At 50.5% G+C, this 18,485-nt stretch overlaps 1 protein-coding gene across 3 annotated transcripts in view; it reads right to left on the reverse strand.

Moving 5' to 3' along the window:
- Positions 1-14,572: 14,572 nt before the first annotated feature.
- LOC117072411 (zinc finger protein 282) overlaps positions 14,573-18,485 on the reverse strand; it is a 32,640-nt gene continuing 28,727 nt past the window's right edge. For 2 of the 3 annotated variants that reach the window (XM_033192573.1, XM_033192576.1), the window contains exon 8: positions 14,573-16,979. In XM_033192573.1, coding sequence (XP_033048464.1) covers positions 16,144-16,979 — 836 coding nt within the window. In that variant the 3' untranslated portion in view covers positions 14,573-16,143. The remainder of the gene's footprint in view (positions 16,980-18,485) is intronic. The other variant, XM_033192574.1, reaches the window with a different exon arrangement.

The raw sequence follows: 18,485 nt of genomic DNA on the forward strand, positions 1-18,485 counted from the left end.
TCACTGCGCAGGCTTTCCATAGTGCCCCCGTGCGGCGGGAGGGAGAACGCCGCTTGGCACTCTCGGCCAGAGTGTGGGCACCAGGAGGGCTCAGTTACTCAAAAGTCAAGACCGGGTTCCGCGTTTCAGGCAAAGCCACGGGACCCTGCTGTCTTCTGTATGTCCAGCTCTCTGCTAAATGCTTTGAGGGAGTCAAAAATGTGTAAAAGTCAGACTTTTTGCTGAGGAAAGAACATGTAACGTTGTTGGAGAAAAGAAATATGGTTCAAAAAGGCAAGTGATTTTATTCCAAAAGTTCACCTGTTATTTGGCTTTTTAGAAACTGAGAACAGTTTCCACAGCAACAGTGTGGAGTGTGGAGGCAGGCCCAGGCCAGCCCTCTGTAGCCTGTTAATTATGGTAATCATGTGCCTTGGAAAGTCCAAGACAACCCTGATTTCAAATATTTTCAGTCCTCATGCTACATGTAAGACGATGTGTTCGGAATTTTTGTTGGAAAGCACAGCCATATTACCATTTCATCGCCATGTACGTTATCGCCAATACCAGCAACACTACTGCAACCATACCTGCCTCATTTATACCATTGTCTCTCCGGAGACAAGCAATGAACTTCCACTTCACGTGATAGGCGTGAATTTGTTTCCTCTGAGAACGAAACTTTTTTTTGAGATGGAGTTTCGCTCTTGTTGCCCAGGCTGGAGTGCAATGGCACAATCTCGGCTCACTGCAACCTCCACCTCCCAAGTTCAAGCAATTCTCCTGCCTCAGCTTCCTGAGTAGCTGGGATTGCAGGCATGTGCCACCAAGCCTAGCTAATTTTGTATTTTTAGTAGAGACAGGGTTTCTCCATGTTGGCCAGGCTGGTCTCGAACTCCCGACCTCAGGTGATCCGCCCACCTCAGCCTCCCAAAGCGCTGGGATTACAGGTGTGAGCCACCACACCCAGCGGAGAATGAAACTTTTAAGATCATGACTGGCTCCTTCCTCACATGCAGGGTTCAGTTCAGATTCTACATCCTCAGAGAGACATCCCCAGACCCCCCTTTCTCCAGCCCCACGCCATCCTCCATCTCAATACTCAGTCTCATTTCCCTGCTGGAAATTTTTCATACTATTTATCACCATCTGAAGTAATCTCATTTTTTCACTCGTTTACATATTAATTATCTATATCTCTTCCACTGAAATGTCTCTCTACTATATCCTCCATTTGTTGTAGATAGAAGTAGTCATATTTGTAAATGATTGAATGATGAATCAGAGTGGAAGGATATGAAACGTCATCTCAAACACAGGCATTATTTCCAGGGCAACTAGATCGACAGGCACTTCATTGGATCATTAATAAATCTAGAGAAAGCATGGGCCAGGCTGCAGAAACCAATCAGTCAGGGAGATTCTGTCCAGAGGGTCTGACCTGATCTCTCAGACCAACAAACTCTTGGTGTCAGATACAGAAAAAAAAAATGTGTCATGAGTGAGGTGGCTCATGCCTGTAATCCCAGCATTTTGGGAGGCCGAGGCAGGAGGATCACTGGAGTTTGAGACCAACCTGAGCAACATAGGCAGACCCTGTCTCTACAAAATTAAAATTAAAATTAAAATGAGCCAGGAGTAGTGGTACACACCTGCAGTCGCAGCTACTCAAGAGGCTGAGGTGGAAGGATCGTTTGAACCCAGTAGTTCGAGGCTGCAGTGAACCATGATTGCACCACCGCACTCCAGCGTGGGCAACAGACCAAGACCTTGTCTTTAAAAATAAAATAAAAATGTTGTCCTCCACAGGCACAACATCAGGACATAGGACGCTCAGGTCATTAAACAGTTCAGTCGTAGAACTCATTCCCTCTACTCTGTTTCTGTACTCACGAGGCAACCTTCTGACAATGCATGTTGCCAGGTAGCTTCTGGGAGGCAAGACGCAGGTGAGGCTAATGCTTATGTCCACACTGTGGCTTATATGTCAGTCTCTTGAAAATGAGCATGATTCAGCATCCCAGACTCTGAGCCTGCAAGTCTGGAGAAAGGTTCAGTTCAAATTTACAGCCTGCAAAGGAGGCAGCACCAGGCACCAGGGTTGCAGTGCCCTGGGCTGGTGGAGATAGTGTGGCGCCTGCAGTCCCCTGGGCTGGTGAAGACAGTGGGGTAGAGCAATTTGCTAAGTGGGGCTGGGGAGTGAGACCGTCTGGGTCCCTAGCCCAGCACTGCCACTATATTAGGGTTCTCTAGAGAGACTAATAGGATATATATATATAAAATATTTTATAAAGGGGAGTTTATTAAGTATTAACTCACATGCTCACAAGGCTCCACAATAGACCGTCTGGAAGCTGAGGAGCAAGGAGAGCCAGTCCGAGTCCCAAAACTGAAGAACCTGGAGTCTGATGTTTGTTGATGTTTGAGGGTGGGAAGGGTCCAGCACTGGAGAAAGATGTAGGCTGGGAGCCTAGGCCAGTCTAGTCTTTTTACATTTTTCTGCCTACTTTATATTCTAGCTGTGCTGGCAGCTGATTAGATGGTGCCCACCCAGATTAAGGATGGGTCTGCCTTTCCCAGCCCATGGACTCAAATGTTAATCTCCTTTGGCAACACCGTCACAGACACCCAGGATCAATGCTTTGCATCCTTCAGTATGATCAAGTTGATTCAGTATTCACCATCACAGCCACTTACTAGATCTGAACTTTGGTCAGGTCTTTAACTTCTTAGTACTTGTTTCCTCATTATTACTGGTGAATAGAAAACAATACTTAGGGCCGGGTGCGGTGGCTCACGCCTGTAATCCTAGCACTTTGGGAGGCCGAGGCGGGTGGATCACGAGATCAGGAGATCAAGACCATCCCGGCTAACACAGTGAAACCCCGTCTCTACTAAAAATATAAAAAACTAGCCGGGCGAGGTGGCGGGCGCCTGTAATCCCAGCTACTCAGGAGGCTGAGGCAGGAGAATGGCATAAACCCGGGAGGCGGAGCTTGCAGTGAGCCGAGATCAAGCCATCGCACTCCAGCCTGGGCGACAGAGTGAGACTCTGTCTCAAAAAAAAAAAAAAAGAAAAAACAAAAAAAAAGAAAACAGTACTTAGCTCACAGAGTTGTGTGAATTAAATGAGTGAATTCAAGTCAAGTACTTAGAACAGTACCTGGCACAGAGGAAGAGATCGAGAAGTACTCATGATCGTTATTGTTGTTTAGTCCCAGATCCTTCATTTACTAAGTGCTGCGGCTTATGCTCACTCTGCCCTAGTATCCTTGTCTTCTGCTGAGAATGTGAACACCTCATCCTAAGGCTGTTGATGGAACAACAACCTTGTTATGTAAGGTGCTTATGTAGTCAAGTGCCCGGCATACAGCAAGCACTTGATAACAGGCAATTTCTTCTCTCTGCTTTACTTTTGCAAGGCCCAAGCCTTGTATTGCAATGAATTCAGCAGGATAAATGTGGCTTTGTTGTGTCTCTTAGAAGCTACCCGTTTGTTTTTTCCCACTGACATTCAAACCTTGACATATGCTGTTTTAAAAAACTTTTTTGAGACGGAATCTTGCTCTCTCGCCGAGGCTAGAGTGTAGTGCCGCAATCTCGACTCACTGCAACCTCCGCCTCCCAGGTCCAATCAATTCTCTTGCCTCAGCCTCCCAAGTAGCCAGGATTACAGGTGTGTGCCACCACACCAAGCTAATTTTTGTATTTTTAGTAGAGAAGGGGTTTCATCATGTTGGCCAGGCTGGTCTCGAACTCCTGACCTCAAGTGATCCTCCCACCTTGGCCTCCCAAAGTGCTGGGATTACAGGTGTGAGCCACTGCACCCAGTCCGTTTTTAAAAACCGTGTGTGTGGGTGTGTGTGTGTGTGTGTGTTTTGAAAGTCTCGCTCTGTTACCCAGGCTGGAGTGCAGTGGCACAATCTCAGCTCACTGCAAGCTCCGCCTCCTGGGTTCACGCCATTCTCCTGCCTCAGACTCTTGAGTAGCTGGGACTACAGGCACCTGCCACCACGCCCAGCTAAGTTTTTTTGGTTTTGGTTTTGTTTTTGTTTTGTATTTTTAGTAGAGATAGGGTTTCACCGTGTTAGCCCGGATGGTCTTGATCTCCTGACCTCATGACCCACCCGCCTCAGCCTCCCAAAGTGCTGGGATTACAGGTGTGAGCCACCGCGCCCTGCTTAAAAAACTTTTAAATGAAGTTCACAGTTATTCCCATTAGTGGCAGTGGTATCTCAAGAATCAAGAAAACAGACATTTAGTACTTGTAGCCTACCATCTCTACATTTGTAGAATATGAATACAATATGCAGAGCTGAAAATTACCTTAGACATCATCTCACCCCCAGACCCTCATTTTTAGTGAAAGAAAAAAGTATTATTTGAACAAATAACATACATTGTTAAAATAATGTTTTAATAATATTTATCTTGGCCAGCTGCAGTGGCTCATGCCTGTAATCCCAGCACTTTGGAAGGCTGAGGTGGGAGGATTGCTTGAAGCCAGGAGTTGGAGACCAGCCTGGGCAACATAATGGGACCCTATCTCTACAAAAAATTTTTAAAAAAATAGCTAGGCATGGTGGCATGTGCCTGCAGTCCCAGCTACTCTGGAGGCTGAGGTAAGAGCATCACTTGAGCCCAGGAGGTCGAGGTTGCAGTCAGTTGTGATCACGTCACTGCATTCCAGCCTGAGTGACAGCATGAGGTTCTGTTTCACAAAAAAAAAAAAAAAATTATCTTATCCTTTAAATTTGTATCATGTGTATGATTTATAGCATACATATTAGCCTATATAAATACATATATGTATGCCTGTTTTTTTCTCAAAAAAGTTTATAATCCATGGCTTCATTCCACTCATTAAGACTCTTTCTGGGCCGGGCATGGTGACTCATGCCTGTAATCCCAGCACTTTGGGAGGCCGAGACGGGCGGATCATGAGGTCAGGAGATCAAGACCATCCTGGCTAACACGGTGAAACTCCATCTCTACTAAAAATACAAAACAATTAGCCGGGTGTGGTGGTGGGCGCCTGTAGTCCCAGCTACTAGGGAGGCAAAGGCAGGAGAATGGTGTGAACCCAGGAGGCGGAGCTTGCAGTGAGCCAAGATCGGGCCACTGCACCTCCAGCCTGGGCAACAAAGCAAGACTCTGTCTCAAAAAAAATAAAAAGGATCTTTCTGTCCCACTGCCATTACTATCCTGCAAGTCCGTACATGGCATGAACCATGTTTTTTTTTTTTTTTTTTTTTTTTGAGACTGAGTCTCGCTGTGTTGCCTGGACTGGAATGCAGTGGTGCAATCTCGGCTCACTGCAACCTCTGCCTCCAGGGTTCAAGCAATTCTCCTGTCTCAGCCTCCCGAGTAGCTGGGGTTACAGGCATGCGCCACCACACCTGGCTAATTTTTGTATTTTTAGTAGAGACAGGGTTTCACCATGTGGGCCAGGCTGGTCACGAACTCCTGACCTCAAGTGGTCCAACCGCCTCAGCCTCCCAAAGTGCTGGGATTACAGGCGTGAGCCACCGCGCCCGGCCGAACCATGTCTTTTGTATTCCTTCCCTCATACTAATAATCCTATGGAGAGCATGCCCTGCTAGACTGCAGGTCAGTGAGAATCCTGGAACAAACACGCCTTGGCTCAAGGTGCCTCCCCTGCTGTTTATGTGTCTGTGGTGCGCACCCACCAACTTCTTCAGCCCAGCATGTCTCCTTTCTTCCTTGAGCATCACACCTCCTGCACTTTGGGAAATGCACCTCCCTAGGTCCTACCCATGTAATTCAAATGTGTGTTGCCATCTTCTTGCATAGCAACTCCAGCCTGGTCTCAGTAACTGCTTGAAGGGTGAGCACTTGACTCAAGCCAGCCCAATCATAGCGCCCTGTGGGCCCAGTCATAGCACAGTCATTAAGCCAGGGTGGGATGTGTCTTGAGCTGGACCAATCCAAGCTTTCCCCTGGGATCTTTCTAACTGAGTTGAGGGAAAAAGCTAATTTCCTCTCTGGTGAATTATAACTATATGAGTCAGGAATAATCTTGTCCTCCATTTTTTTCTTTATAAATTTTTTTGAGACAGAGTCTCACTCCATTACTCAGGTTGGAGTGCGGTAGCGCGATCTCGGCTCACTGCAACCTCTGTCTCCTGGTTTCAAGTGATTCTTGTGCCTCAGCCTGCCAAGTAGCTGGGATTACAGGCATGCGCCACCACGCCCGGCTAATTTTTGTATTTTTAGTAGAGATGGGGTTTCACCATGTTAGCTACGCTGGTCTCAAATTCCTGACCTCAGAGTGATCCACCTACCTTAGCCTCCCAAAGTGCTGGGATTATAGGCATGAGCCACCGCGCCCAGCCATCCTCCATTTTTTTAGAGTAAGTTGGTTTGAAAGAATGATCCCAATACAGTGAAAGGAGCAGAAATGACAGACACATTTTTGTCAGTATCCAAGACTGGTTCTTCATCAGTTCCTTTGAGTCTGTGAATGATTCCAGGTTCCTTCCAGAATGTTCCCTTTTCTTCCTGGTTGGTCAGTCAGTTTCTGTTGATTGCAACCAGAAGCACACTGACTAGCGAAGGAATGGTGGCTCTCTGCATACCCAAACCGAATGGAAAGTCCCAGGGGGCAAGGAGTGCCTCCCATCCTGTCTTTGTGTCTTTCTCAGCCGCACAGTTTCTTGGACTTGGAGATACTTCTAAAAGCTCTGTGGGAAGTCAGGGGAGGGTGTGGCCTAGAGTGGTGAAGAGTCTTCAGGGACAAAGTGGAACCAGAGCTGGGGCTTGAGAGACCAGGACTTGGACACAGCTCCCCTGGCCCAGGACCCATGGAGAACAAAACTGGGAAAAAACAGGGCATGGCTTGGAAGTGGTCAAGAGACAAGCCTGTAATATCAGCACCTTGGGAGGCTGACATAGGAGGATCCCTTGAGCCCAGGAGTTTGAGGCCAGTCTAGGCAACATAGGGAGACCTCCTCTCTACGTAAAATTTAAAAATTTGCCAGGCATGGTGGCACACACCGGTGGTCCCAGTTACTTGGGAGGCTGAGGTGGGAGGCTTGCTTGGGCCTGGAAGGTCGAGGCTGCAGTGAGCTATGAATGCAGCACTGCAGACCTCCAGCCTGGGTGACAGAGCAAAACCCTATAGATACATAGATAGTAGGTAGGTAGATAGATAGATAGATAGATAGATAGATACATAGATACATAGATACATAGAGCAAAACCCTATAGAGAAAGAAAAGAAAGAAAGAAGAAAGAAAGAAAGAAAGAAAGAAAGAAAGAAAGAAAGAAAGAAAGAAAGAAAGAAATGAAGGAAAAGCAAAGAAAAGAGAAAGAGAGAGGAAGGAAGGGAGGGAGGGAGGGAGGGAGGAGGGAGAGAGGGAAGGAGGGAGGAAGGGCTGAGCACAGCCGGGCAAGTTTGGGTAGCAGGCAATAGAGCAGAGAGAGCGTCCACTGACAGGCTAAATGTCTGTGTTGCTATCATGGGGCAGTGTAAAGAAAGAAATGCTCCTTTAAAAACTAAAGGCAGTCACCGGGCACGGTGGCTCACGCCTATAATCCCAGCACTTTGGGAGGTCGAGGCAGGTGGATCACGAGGTCAGGAGATCAAGACCATCCTGGCTAACATGGTGAAACCCCGTCTCTACTAAAAATACCAAAAAAAAAAAAAAAAAAATTAGCTGGGTGTGGTGGTGGGCGCCCGTAGTCCCAGCTACTCGGGAGGCTGAGGCAGGAGAATGCCATGAACCCAGGAGGCAGAGCTTGCAGTGAGCTGAGATCGCGCCACTGCACTCCAGCCTGGGCGACAGAGCAAGACTCCGTCTCAAAAAAGTAAATAAATAAATAAAAACTAAAGGCGGTCAATAGGGACCTGGTGAAATAAATTAGGTTCAGTCAATGAAAACTACAAAGCTGGCAGCTGGACGCGGTGGCTCACACGTGTAATCCCAGCACTTTGGGAAGCCAAGGCGGATGGATCACAAGGTCAGGAGATGGAGACCATCCTGGCTAACACAGTGAAACCCTGTCTCTACTAAAAATACAAAAATTAGCTGGGCATGGTGGCGGGTGCCTGTAATCCCAGCTACTTGAGAGACTGAGACAGGAGAATCGCTTGAACCTGAGAGGCAGAGGTTGCAGTGAGCTGAGATTGTGCCATTGCACTCCAGCCTGGGTGATAAGGCGAGAAAAAAAATAAAAATAAAATAGGGTGGCAGCCGGGTGCAGTGGCTCACGCTTGTAATCCCAGCACTTTGGGATGCCGAGGCAGGCTGATTGCTTGAGCTCAGGAGTTCGAGAGCAGCCTGGCCAACATGGTGAAACCCCATCTTTACTAAAAATACAAAAAACTAGCTGGGTGTGATGGTGGGCACCTGTAATCCCAGCTACTCGGGAGGCTGAGGCAGGAGAATCACTTGGACCCAGGAGATGGAGGTTACAGTGAGCTGAGATTGCATCATTGGACTTCAGCCTGGGCAACAGCAAAACTCCGTCTCAAATATATATATATATATGTGTGTATACATAGACATACACATATACACACACATATGTATGTGTATATATATACATGTATGTATGTGTGTGTATGTCTATATATACATACACACACATATATATATACAAAAATTAGCCAGGCGTGGTGGCACGCTCCTGTAGTCCCAGCTACTTGGGAGGCTGAGGCCGGAGAATTGCTTGAACCTGGGCGACGTAGGTTGCAGTGAGCTGAGATCGTACCACTCTACTCCAGCCTGGGCGACAGAGCGAAACTCCATCTCAAAAGAAAAAAGAGAACCACTTCTCATCCCCAAATCCTTGAAGTGTGGGGCAGGGGCACTGGCTTTGACACTATATGTAGGATGGGGTCTGAAGCAGCCATTTTTCACTTAAAGAATATTGACACCATTGGAATGAAAAGTGTGGGGAAGGCTGGGCGCGGTGGCTCAAGCCTGTAATCCCAGCACTTTGGGAGGCCGAGATGGGCGGATCACGAGGTCAGGAGATCAAGACCATCCTGGCTGACCCGGTGAAACCCCATCTCTACCAAAAATACAAAAAACTAACCGGGTGAGGTGGCGGGCGCCTGTAGTCCCAGCTACTCCGGAGGCTGAGGCAGGAGAATGGCGTGAACCCAGGAGGCGGAGCTTGCAGTGAGCTGAGATCCGGCCACTGCACTCCAGCCTGGGCGACAGAGCAAGACTCCGTCTCAAAAAAAAAAAAAAAGAAAAGAAAAAAAAGAAAGAAAGTGTGGGGACACCCAGACAGTCAACACTGGCTTACACCTCTAATACCAGATACAGGACTTGAATCTTGAATGGGAGACATCAAAGGTAGTCTTTTTTTTTTTTTTTTTTTTTTTTTGAGACAGAGTTTCACTCTTGTTGCCCAGGCTAGAGTGCAATGGCATGATCTGGGCTCACATAACCTCCACCTCCTAGCTTCAAGCTATTCTCCAGCCTCAGCCTCCCGCGTGGTTGGGATTACAGGCATGCACCACCACACCTGGCTAATTTTGTATTTGTAGTAGAGACAGGATTTCTCCATGTGGATTAGGCTGGTCTCGAACTCCTGACCTCAGGTGGTCCGCCCACCTTGGCCTCCCAAAGTGCTGGAATTACAGGTGTGAGCCACGGCACTCAGCCCAAAGGTAGTCTTTTATAACAAAGACAGTCTTATGATAAACCTATAGAAATTATCATGCTTTATTATTTGAGGGGTATATAATTATCTGAGGGGTGATGTGGATTTAAAATATGTCTAGGCCAGGCATAGTGGCTCACACCTGTAATCCCAGCACTTTGAGAGGCCAAGGCAGGAGGATCGCTTGAGCCCAGGAGCTCAAGGCTGCAATGGGTCATGATCCCACCATTGCCCTCCAGAGTGAGCAGCAGAACGAGACCCTATCTCAAAAAATAACACATTAAATTAAATTAAATTATGTCTAAAGAAGTTTGAACAGAGGTTCCCGACCTTTGGGGTACAGTGCCAGCCTCTCACGAGCAGAGTGATTCTTCTGGAAGGAGACATCTGGAACCCTTATCAGCGTGGGCTGGGGGCTGCCTATGATTCTGAACAGATATTTAGGATCTCTCATCTCAAGAATTACCAGTTTAGAGATATGCCTCCCTAGCCGGGTGCCGTGGCTCATACCTGTAATCTCAGCACTGTGGGAGGCTGAGGTGAGTAGACTACATGAGGCCAGGAGTTTGAGACCAGCCTGGCCAATATGGAAGAAACTCTATCTCTACTAAAAATACAAAAAGTAGCCGAGCTGGGTGGTGCACATCTGTAATCCCAGCTACTCAGGAGGCTGAGTCAGGAGAATCGCTTGAATCTGGGGGCAGAGGTTGCAGTGAGCCAATACCGTGCCACTGTGCTCCACCCTGGGCGACAGAGAAAGAGCCTGCCAAGAAAGAAAGAAAGAGAGAGAGAGAGAGAGAGAGAGAGAGAGAGAGAGAGAGAGAGAGAGAGAGAGAGAGAGACACAGAGGATATGCCTCCCTAATGACTCCCTAGGAGTCAGTGGGGGGTGGAATGACAGCCATGGCCTCCCCCAAACTGTCCTGTGCTCTTCCAAAACAGGGTTCTGGGCCTCTAGGATGCTCTATTCCATGTTTTTACAGTAACAGCTGGATGGACCAATGCTGTGAAATTATAGGCACAGGCTGGCTCATCCTGAGCCTGGTATGAAGTTTCCTACTTTTCCCTTTTACTCCCTGCCAACACCCAATACCCAGGGCCCAGATGTCAGACAGCCGGTCATGGTGCCCAAATCCTTGATCATAACTGCCTTTACCTGTGTGTTTTGGGGTGTTTCTCATTTTTGGTGGTGTCTGACTTAAACCAACCTTCTCAAGACTTCCATTTCATCCTCTCTGGCCTCCTTTTCAGCGCTATGCATTCCTTTTCCTGAGGAGTTCCAAAGGGGCTGCAGCTCTGTGGGGCCCAGACCACCAGCAGCTGGTCCACGGCCTCTGGCTCTGCCAGTCTCCTGCCTTACAATCCCAATTCCTGTCTCCCCAGTGTGTTTCACCTTCGTCCCACATTGCCTCCTCCCTCCTTTCCCTCTGTCCCATCCAATTCATCCTCCAATCCCTGACTTCTCCATGAAGTCTCATCTCATGCTTATCGTATCAGGAGCTCCGACTCCTCCCATCAACTCTGCTGTCAAGCAAATTCTACTGCCTTAGGTTGCCAGTTTCCTCTCTGTCGCTCAACTCCAATCACTTGTACCCCCTATGGTGCCCATCCTGGCTAGACACGTGCTAAATACTAAAGAGGTAATTAAGTGAACAAAATGCAGAGGCCAGCATCCTGAGTGTCACCATCTTTGATCAGCTCTGGGGTTGGAGCTCCCTATGGGACTCTCCTAGGGCCTGTGCTAGTGGCTGGGGTGACTCATAGCATAGCTAAGGGGCACTAGTGCATTAGGATCCCCCAGCCCAGGATCCAGGAAACCAGAGACTTAGCCTTGGCCATCACTAGCTCAGTATAGCTTCTTTAGACCAGTATTTTCCCAGCTTCTCAGTGGTATGTCCTGTGGCGAGTCTTCCGGAAGATCAGGTGTGTATTTCTCAAGCCCCCACCCTCATGTAGTCATATGCTTTCTAGTAGTGCTGTTCTCACAAATACCTTCTCTCCTATTAGACGTCGGGCTCCCAGAGGGCAAGGACTAGGTCTTACACTTCTTTGTTCCCTAATAGGTGTTCATGAAACAATAACGATGCAGCCACCCATCCTTCCTCGATCTCATTCTCCTAACACCGTGCCTTCCCCTTTCCATAAAGTAAGGCACAAACTGAGGCCATGAGCATGAAGTTACCTGAGCTATCCACCCACCTCAGGATCTGTTCCACCTCTCTGACTTTTTTGGAGCAGCAACCCTTGCAGAGCACTGCTTGTCGCCGATCATCTGGCACAGTGCTGAGGAAGGAATGCTACAATCCACATGTCCCTGTTAGAACTTCCTAGGCTGATGGGGACAGAAAGCCCAGAAAAGCATATCCTGACATGAGGAAGGAATTTGAATGCCTGAGAAGTTGAACACAGGTCTGTAAGGACACAGATGCAGCTCTCATACTTCCAGGAAGTCTGTTGGGAAAGAGTTCCACTCTTTATTGGTTCCTCTTTTCTTTTTCTTTTTTTTTTTAACTATTCAAATTTTTATTGCAGGCATTGTGGTGTTTTTTTTTTTTTTTTTTTTTTGAGACAGAGTCTCACTCTGTTACTCAGGCTGGAGTGCAGTGGCACAATCTTGGCTCACTGCAAACCCTATCTCCCGGGTACAAGCGATTCTCCTGCCTCAGCCTCCTGAGTAGTTGGGATTACAGTTGTGTGCCATCACACCTGGCTAATCTTTGTGTTTTTAGTAGAGACGGAGTTTCACCATGTTGGCCAGTCTGGTCTCGAACTCCTGACCTCAAGTGATCCACCTGCCTTGGCCTCCCAAAGTGCTGGGATTACAGGCATGAGCCCCCATGTCCAGCCTGCATTGATTTTTAAATTAAAAGTCAATTTAAAAAATAGGCTGGGCTGAGCGAGATGGTTCACACCTGTAATCCCAGCACTTTGGAAGGCCGAGGTGGACGGATCACTCGAGGTCGGGAGTTACAGACCAGCCTGGCCAACATGGTGAAACCCCGTCTCTACTAAAAATACAAAAGTTAGCCGGGCATGGTGGTGGGGGCCTATAATCCCAGCTACTCCGGAGGCTGAGGCAGGAGAATCACTTGAACCCAGGAAGCGGAGGTTGCAGTGAGCTGAAATGGCACCACTGCACTCCAGCCTGGGCAACAGAGTGAGACTCCATCTAAAAAATAAATAAATAAAAGACCGAGTGCAGCAGTTCACACCTATAATCTCAGCACTTTGGGAGGCTGAGGAGAGAGGGTTGCTTGAGCTCAGGAGTTCAAGCCCAGCCTGGGCAACATAGCAAGACCCTATCTCTACAAAAAGTTTAAAAAAAAAAAAAAGCCAGGTGTGGTGATGCATGCATGCCTATAGTCCCAGCAACTCGGGAGGCTGAGGCAACAGACTGCTTGAGCCCAGCAGTTCATGGCTGCAATGAAACATGATTGAATCACTGCACTTCAGCCTGGACAACAGAGTGAAACCCCGTCTCTGTCACCCAGGCTGGAGTACAGTGCTGCCATTTTGGCTCACTGCAACCTCCACCTCCCGGGTTCAAATGATTCTCCTGCCTCAACCTCCCAAGTAGCTGGGACTACAGGCGCACGCCACCATGCCCGGGTAATTTTTTGTATTTTAGTAGAGATGGGGCTTCACTGAGTTGCCCAGGCTGGTCTCGAACTCCTGAGCTCAGGCAATCTGTCTGCCTTGGCCTCCCAAAGTGCTGGGATTACAGGCATGAGCCACCACGCCTGGCCTTTCTGTTTTTAAAAATTGTTTCTTTATTCTAGAGACAGGGGTCTCGCTATGTTGGCAGGGTGGTCTCAAACTCCTGGTCTCAAGAAATCCTCCCACCTCAGCCTCCCAAAGTGCTTGGATTACATGAATGAGCCAGCACGCCCAACCAGATTGCTTCAGCTCTGGAGGTCCAGACTGCAGTAAGCCAATATTGCGCCACTGCACTCAGCCTGAATGGCAGAGCAAGACGTTGTCTCTAAATAAATACATAAACTACATTTCCTCAGGAGGAAAATAAAAATCCACCCCCAAAGCAAGGCCCCAGTCCTGCTTCAGGATGTGGACTCCAGAGTCTTCACTGAGGATCTTCACTGCCCGGGAGCCAGCAGAGGCCAACACCCTGAGTGTCACCATCTCCAATCAGTTCTGGGGATGAAGCTCACTATGGGGCTCTCCAGCAACCTGTGCCAGGGCTTGGGGCGACTCACGGTGTAGCTGAGGGGTACCTGGTGCCATGGCATCCACCAGCCTAGGATACAGGAAACCAGAGAGGCTTGGCTCTCACTAGTTCAGTCACTAGGCCTCCTTGGGAATCTGCCCCTTGAAGGTAAAATAAAGGGGTCAGACAACCTCATGCTCAGGTGTTTTTGTTTTGTTTTTGAGACGGGAGTCTCGCTCTGTCGCCCAGGTGGGAGTGCAGTGGTGCAATCTCAGCTCACTGCAACCTCTGCCTCCTGGGTTCAAGCAATTCTCCTGCCTCAGCTACCTGAGTAGCTGGGATTACAGGAACGCACCATCACGCCCGGCTAATTTTTGTATTTTTGGTAGAGACGGGGTTTCACCATTTTGGTCAGGCTGGTCTCAAATACCTGACCTCGTGATCTGCCCGCCATGGCCTCCCAAAGTGCTGGGATGACAGGTGTGAGCCACCGCGCCCGGCCAGGTGTTTTAAACCCATGTCTCAACAGTGACGCCTCCCCTCTCCTCACACTCCTGGCAACCAAAAAGCATTCTGACCTTTCCATGATCTAGATTAGGAAAATCCTTTCTGCATATGCTTTTGAAAAGTGGCACACTACCCCCTCCCCCAGCAACTGATCACTGGAGGGTCCCCTTCTGCTCTAAAAACACTCTACTGAACCCTGTCTAATTTCTCATCTCAATTTGCTTTCTTAATATTTGTCTCCTTCAAAAAGCAGAATGAAGACAAAAAAAAATACCCCATTGAATTGGATTCCAGTTCATTGAGGCTTTACTGTAGGCAAGCTGGAGAACCCCCAGCTCTGTGAACATGCAGTCTGCAATCTGGATACCTTTTATTTAATGTCAAGAATTCCCTTTGCACGGCAAAAAGGGGTCTGAGGAAAGCAGAGCAGCGTAGATGAGGGTGAGGGCAGAAGCAGGGCGCTCACCAAAGTGGTGCTGGGTGCCGGCTACCCACTGTGCTCCGGGCTGGGAAGAATGCCGGACTCACGGCAGGGGCAGGGAAAGTCATTTTTGACACAAACAAGGGTCCTGGGGCATGCCACCCCACCCGGTGCCAGGCCATGCAAGACGCTGAAATGGAGACTGTGGCCCCTCGGGACACAGTGCCCAGAGCCATGGAGCAGGTGCACCAACGTGAAGGGGAGTCCTTTGAGCGCTTCCCGAGGCGCCTGCAGGGTATGGAGCATAGCAGGGTCTGTATCCATGTCCGTGAACACGGGCAGTAACAGATAGCACCAATTGGGAGGCCCAGGGCAGGAGAGCCTGAGGCTCAGACTCTAGCACCCACTTGCCTGGCGCTCCTGGGAAGAGACTCTTGGCTGCTCTCTCAGCAAAAGCCTCTCCTTCGCCTCTCTGCCCTGGGAAAACTGAACAAATCATCACGGTGAGGTCTGACCTGGGGCCCTAGCTGCCTCTGGGGGACCAGGCCACTGTTGTGCAGTGACAAGATGCTGCTGCACGAGATTGAGGGGCTGGGGGCGGGAGGGACAGGCTGGGGCCGAGGGGGCACCAGGAGCTCCCATGGAGGAAGAACCCTCTGGATGCACAACCTGGGGCGTTTCGTAGCCAATCTGTTCCCCGCTCCCAGGAACCCCAGGAGCTGGCCTCCCGTCGCTTCTGGTTTTGTCCGTGGGTGAGAGAGAGGAACGGAAGAGAGACCAGGAGGGCCAGGCCGGCAGCTTCCCGGGCAGTGGAGGTAGGCGGTGAGCGCGGCGGCGCCGCGCGCGCCCCTTCCCGTGTGATTGGGTGAACCGTCTCACCTGCCTCACTTTCCTCAGTCACCAGGAAAATCCTACCCCGCTTATCTTAGAGGGATAGGCCAAGGGTGAAATGGATAACGGATAGAAAACACTTAAAAAAGTATAAAGCGCTATTGAAACGCGAGGCAGTGTTGTCATCATGGTGTTACCCTTAGCACATCCCTCGGCCTTCGCTTTTTTTCAGGGTGTCTCCTAACCTTGGGACCTGATTTCCCGATCTCGGAAGGGCTTCGGGACTCCCTGGTGGCTTCCCCTGATGACCATCTGTGGCCCAGTGGTCCCAGGGCACCCGAGGGGGTGTGAGGGCGGTGCCCGAGGACGCTTGGCTCCTCGCGGTCCCCCTGGCCCTTCCCCGGCCACTGGGTCCACCCTAGAGACGAGCTGGGCGTCCATTCAGACCAGACAGATCTGGGGGACCCCCAACCGGAGTGCAATGCCTGTTGCCGATTTCCAGACGGTGGCCAAGGACACCGGGCAGGGTGGTTGGTGCTCAGACCGCCCTCGGGTCGCCTCACGGCCCACTCCGTCCGGCCCTGCCCTCCCCCAGCCGGGCCCTAGTCTCGCTCGGGTGGCGGCGGGAGTGGCCGTGGGGCGCCTGGGCCCGGGCCGCCGCTGTGCACGCGCAGGTGGTCCTTGAGCGACTCCTTGTAGCGGAAGCTCTTGCCGCACTCGCCGCACGTGTAGGGACGCTCGCCCGTGTGGATGCGCTGGTGCTTGAGCAGGTTCTGCTTGCGGATGAAGCTCTTGCCGCACAGTGCACACTGGAAAGGCCGCTCGCCCGTGTGCAGCCTCTGGTGGTTCTGCAGGTGCTCCTTGCGGCTGTAGGTCTTCTCGCACTCCGAGCACTTGTAGGGCCGCTCACCGCGGTGCGTCATCTGGTGGCGGATGAGGCCCGAGTGGCAGTTGAAGCTCTTCTCGCACTCGGCGCACTCGTAGGGCCGCTCCTTGGTGTGGCTGCGGTGGTGGATGATGAGGCTCTTGCGCACGCCAAAGCTCTTGCCACACTCGGGGCACGAGTAGGGCTTGCTGCGGGCGCCATGCAGGAGGAGGCTCCGCCGCAGCCCGCCAGGGCAACAGCTGCCGCAGCCGCCGCCTGCCCCTGTCCCCACCTCCGCGCCGCCGCCCCCACCGCCCCCATCGCCCCCGCCGCCCCCAGTGCTGCGGTCCCCACCCAGCGGCGCCTGGCCCGAGCCACGCTCCCCGGGCAGCGCCTGGAAGCCGTCGTCTAGCAGCCCTCGGCTGGGGGGGCCACCCGGGTTCTCGGCCACCGCGATCGGGGGCAGGCTCTGCGGCTGGGGCTGCGACTGTGGCTGTGGCTGCGGTGGCTGGGGCTGGGGCTGGGGCTGTGGCGGGGCTGGGGGTGGGTTCTTCACCATCAGCAGGCTGTCACCTGGGGAGACAGGAAGAAGTAACATGCTGACAGGGGCTCTCAACCAGGACCCCACACTGCTCCCGAAGGGGGTCCAGGGAGCGTGCTATCTGAGCCTCAGTTCCACTAACTACGAGGGATTGCACAAGGTGCTGGGCCACGATCTACATGGCCCTTCGACCTTCCCGAAGCCCCCCTGCTGTGGAGCTCAGAAAGGGGTCAAGCAGGTGACACACGGCAAGGACAGGAAGTCTCTCCAGAACGCTGAGGACTAAGGGGTAGGGGATCTGCTGTCCAGAAATCATTTTGGAAGATAGAATTGCTCAGAAAAAAACAAGACTTACTTGCAGTCTGATGGACGATGTTTTTTGTTTTTCCAGACAGGGTCTGGCTCTGTCGCCCAGGCTGTAGTGCACTGGAGAGATCATGGCTCACTGCAGCCTTGGCCTCCTGGGCTCAAGTGATCCTCCCACCTCAGCCTCCCAAGGAGCTGGGACCATAAGCATGCGCCACCAGGCCCAGCTAATTAAAAAAACATTTTTTTTCCGCCAGGCGCAGTGGCTCATGCCTATAATCCCAGCATTTTGGGAGACCAAGATGGGCGGATCACCTGAGTTTGGGAGTTGGAGACCAGCCTGACCAACATGGAGAAACCTCGTCTCTACTAAACATACGAAATTAGCTGGGAGTGGTGGCGCATGCCTGTAATCCCAGCTGAGGCTGAGGCAGGAGAAGCGCTTGAAGCAGGGAGGCGGAGGTTGCAGTGAGCCAAGCTCTTCCCATTGCACTCCAGCCTGGGCAACAAGAGTGAAACTCCATCTCTCAAAAAAATAAATAAATAAAATAAAATAAAATAAACATTTAAAAGGCCAGGCACGGTGGCTCACACCTGTAATCCCAGCACTTTGGGAGGCTGAGGGGGGTGGATCACGAGGTCAAGAAATCGAGACCATCCTGGCCAATATGGCGAAATGCTGTCTCTACTAAAAATACAAAAATTAGCTGAGTGTGGTGGTACACACCTGTAGTCCCAGCTACTTGGGAGGCTGAGGCAGGAGAATCACTTGAATCCAGGAGGCAGAGGTTGCAGTGAGCTGAGATACCGCCACTGCACTCCAGCCCGGCGACAGAGCAAGACTCTGTCTCAAAAAAAAATAAAAATAAAAATAAAAAATACAAATTTTTTTTGTTCTTGAGACAGGGTCTCACTATGTTGCCCAGGCTGGTCTCCAACTCCTGGGATCAAGCAATCCTCCCACCTTGGCCTCCCAAAGTGCTGGAATTACAGATGTGAGCCAGCACAGATACTGACAATGCTCACTTTTATCTCAGAACAATCTCTCAATGGGAAGGAAAGAATTTTATCCAAGGTGAAAACCATCTAGAGACCCACAGAATGGAATGCAGGGAGCTGGAAACATAAGCATCAGATAGGTTGGCAATCATGTTTCCACTAAGCATGTGGGGCATCTGATTTGGGCAGGTGTGGGCACCTGACCCACCTGGACCTTGGCAGCACAGTGACAG

The sequence above is a fragment of the Trachypithecus francoisi genome, unplaced genomic scaffold (assembly GCF_009764315.1).
Source record: "Trachypithecus francoisi isolate TF-2019V2 unplaced genomic scaffold, Tfra_2.0 Lachesis_group4, whole genome shotgun sequence".
NCBI lineage: Eukaryota > Metazoa > Chordata > Mammalia > Primates > Cercopithecidae > Trachypithecus > Trachypithecus francoisi.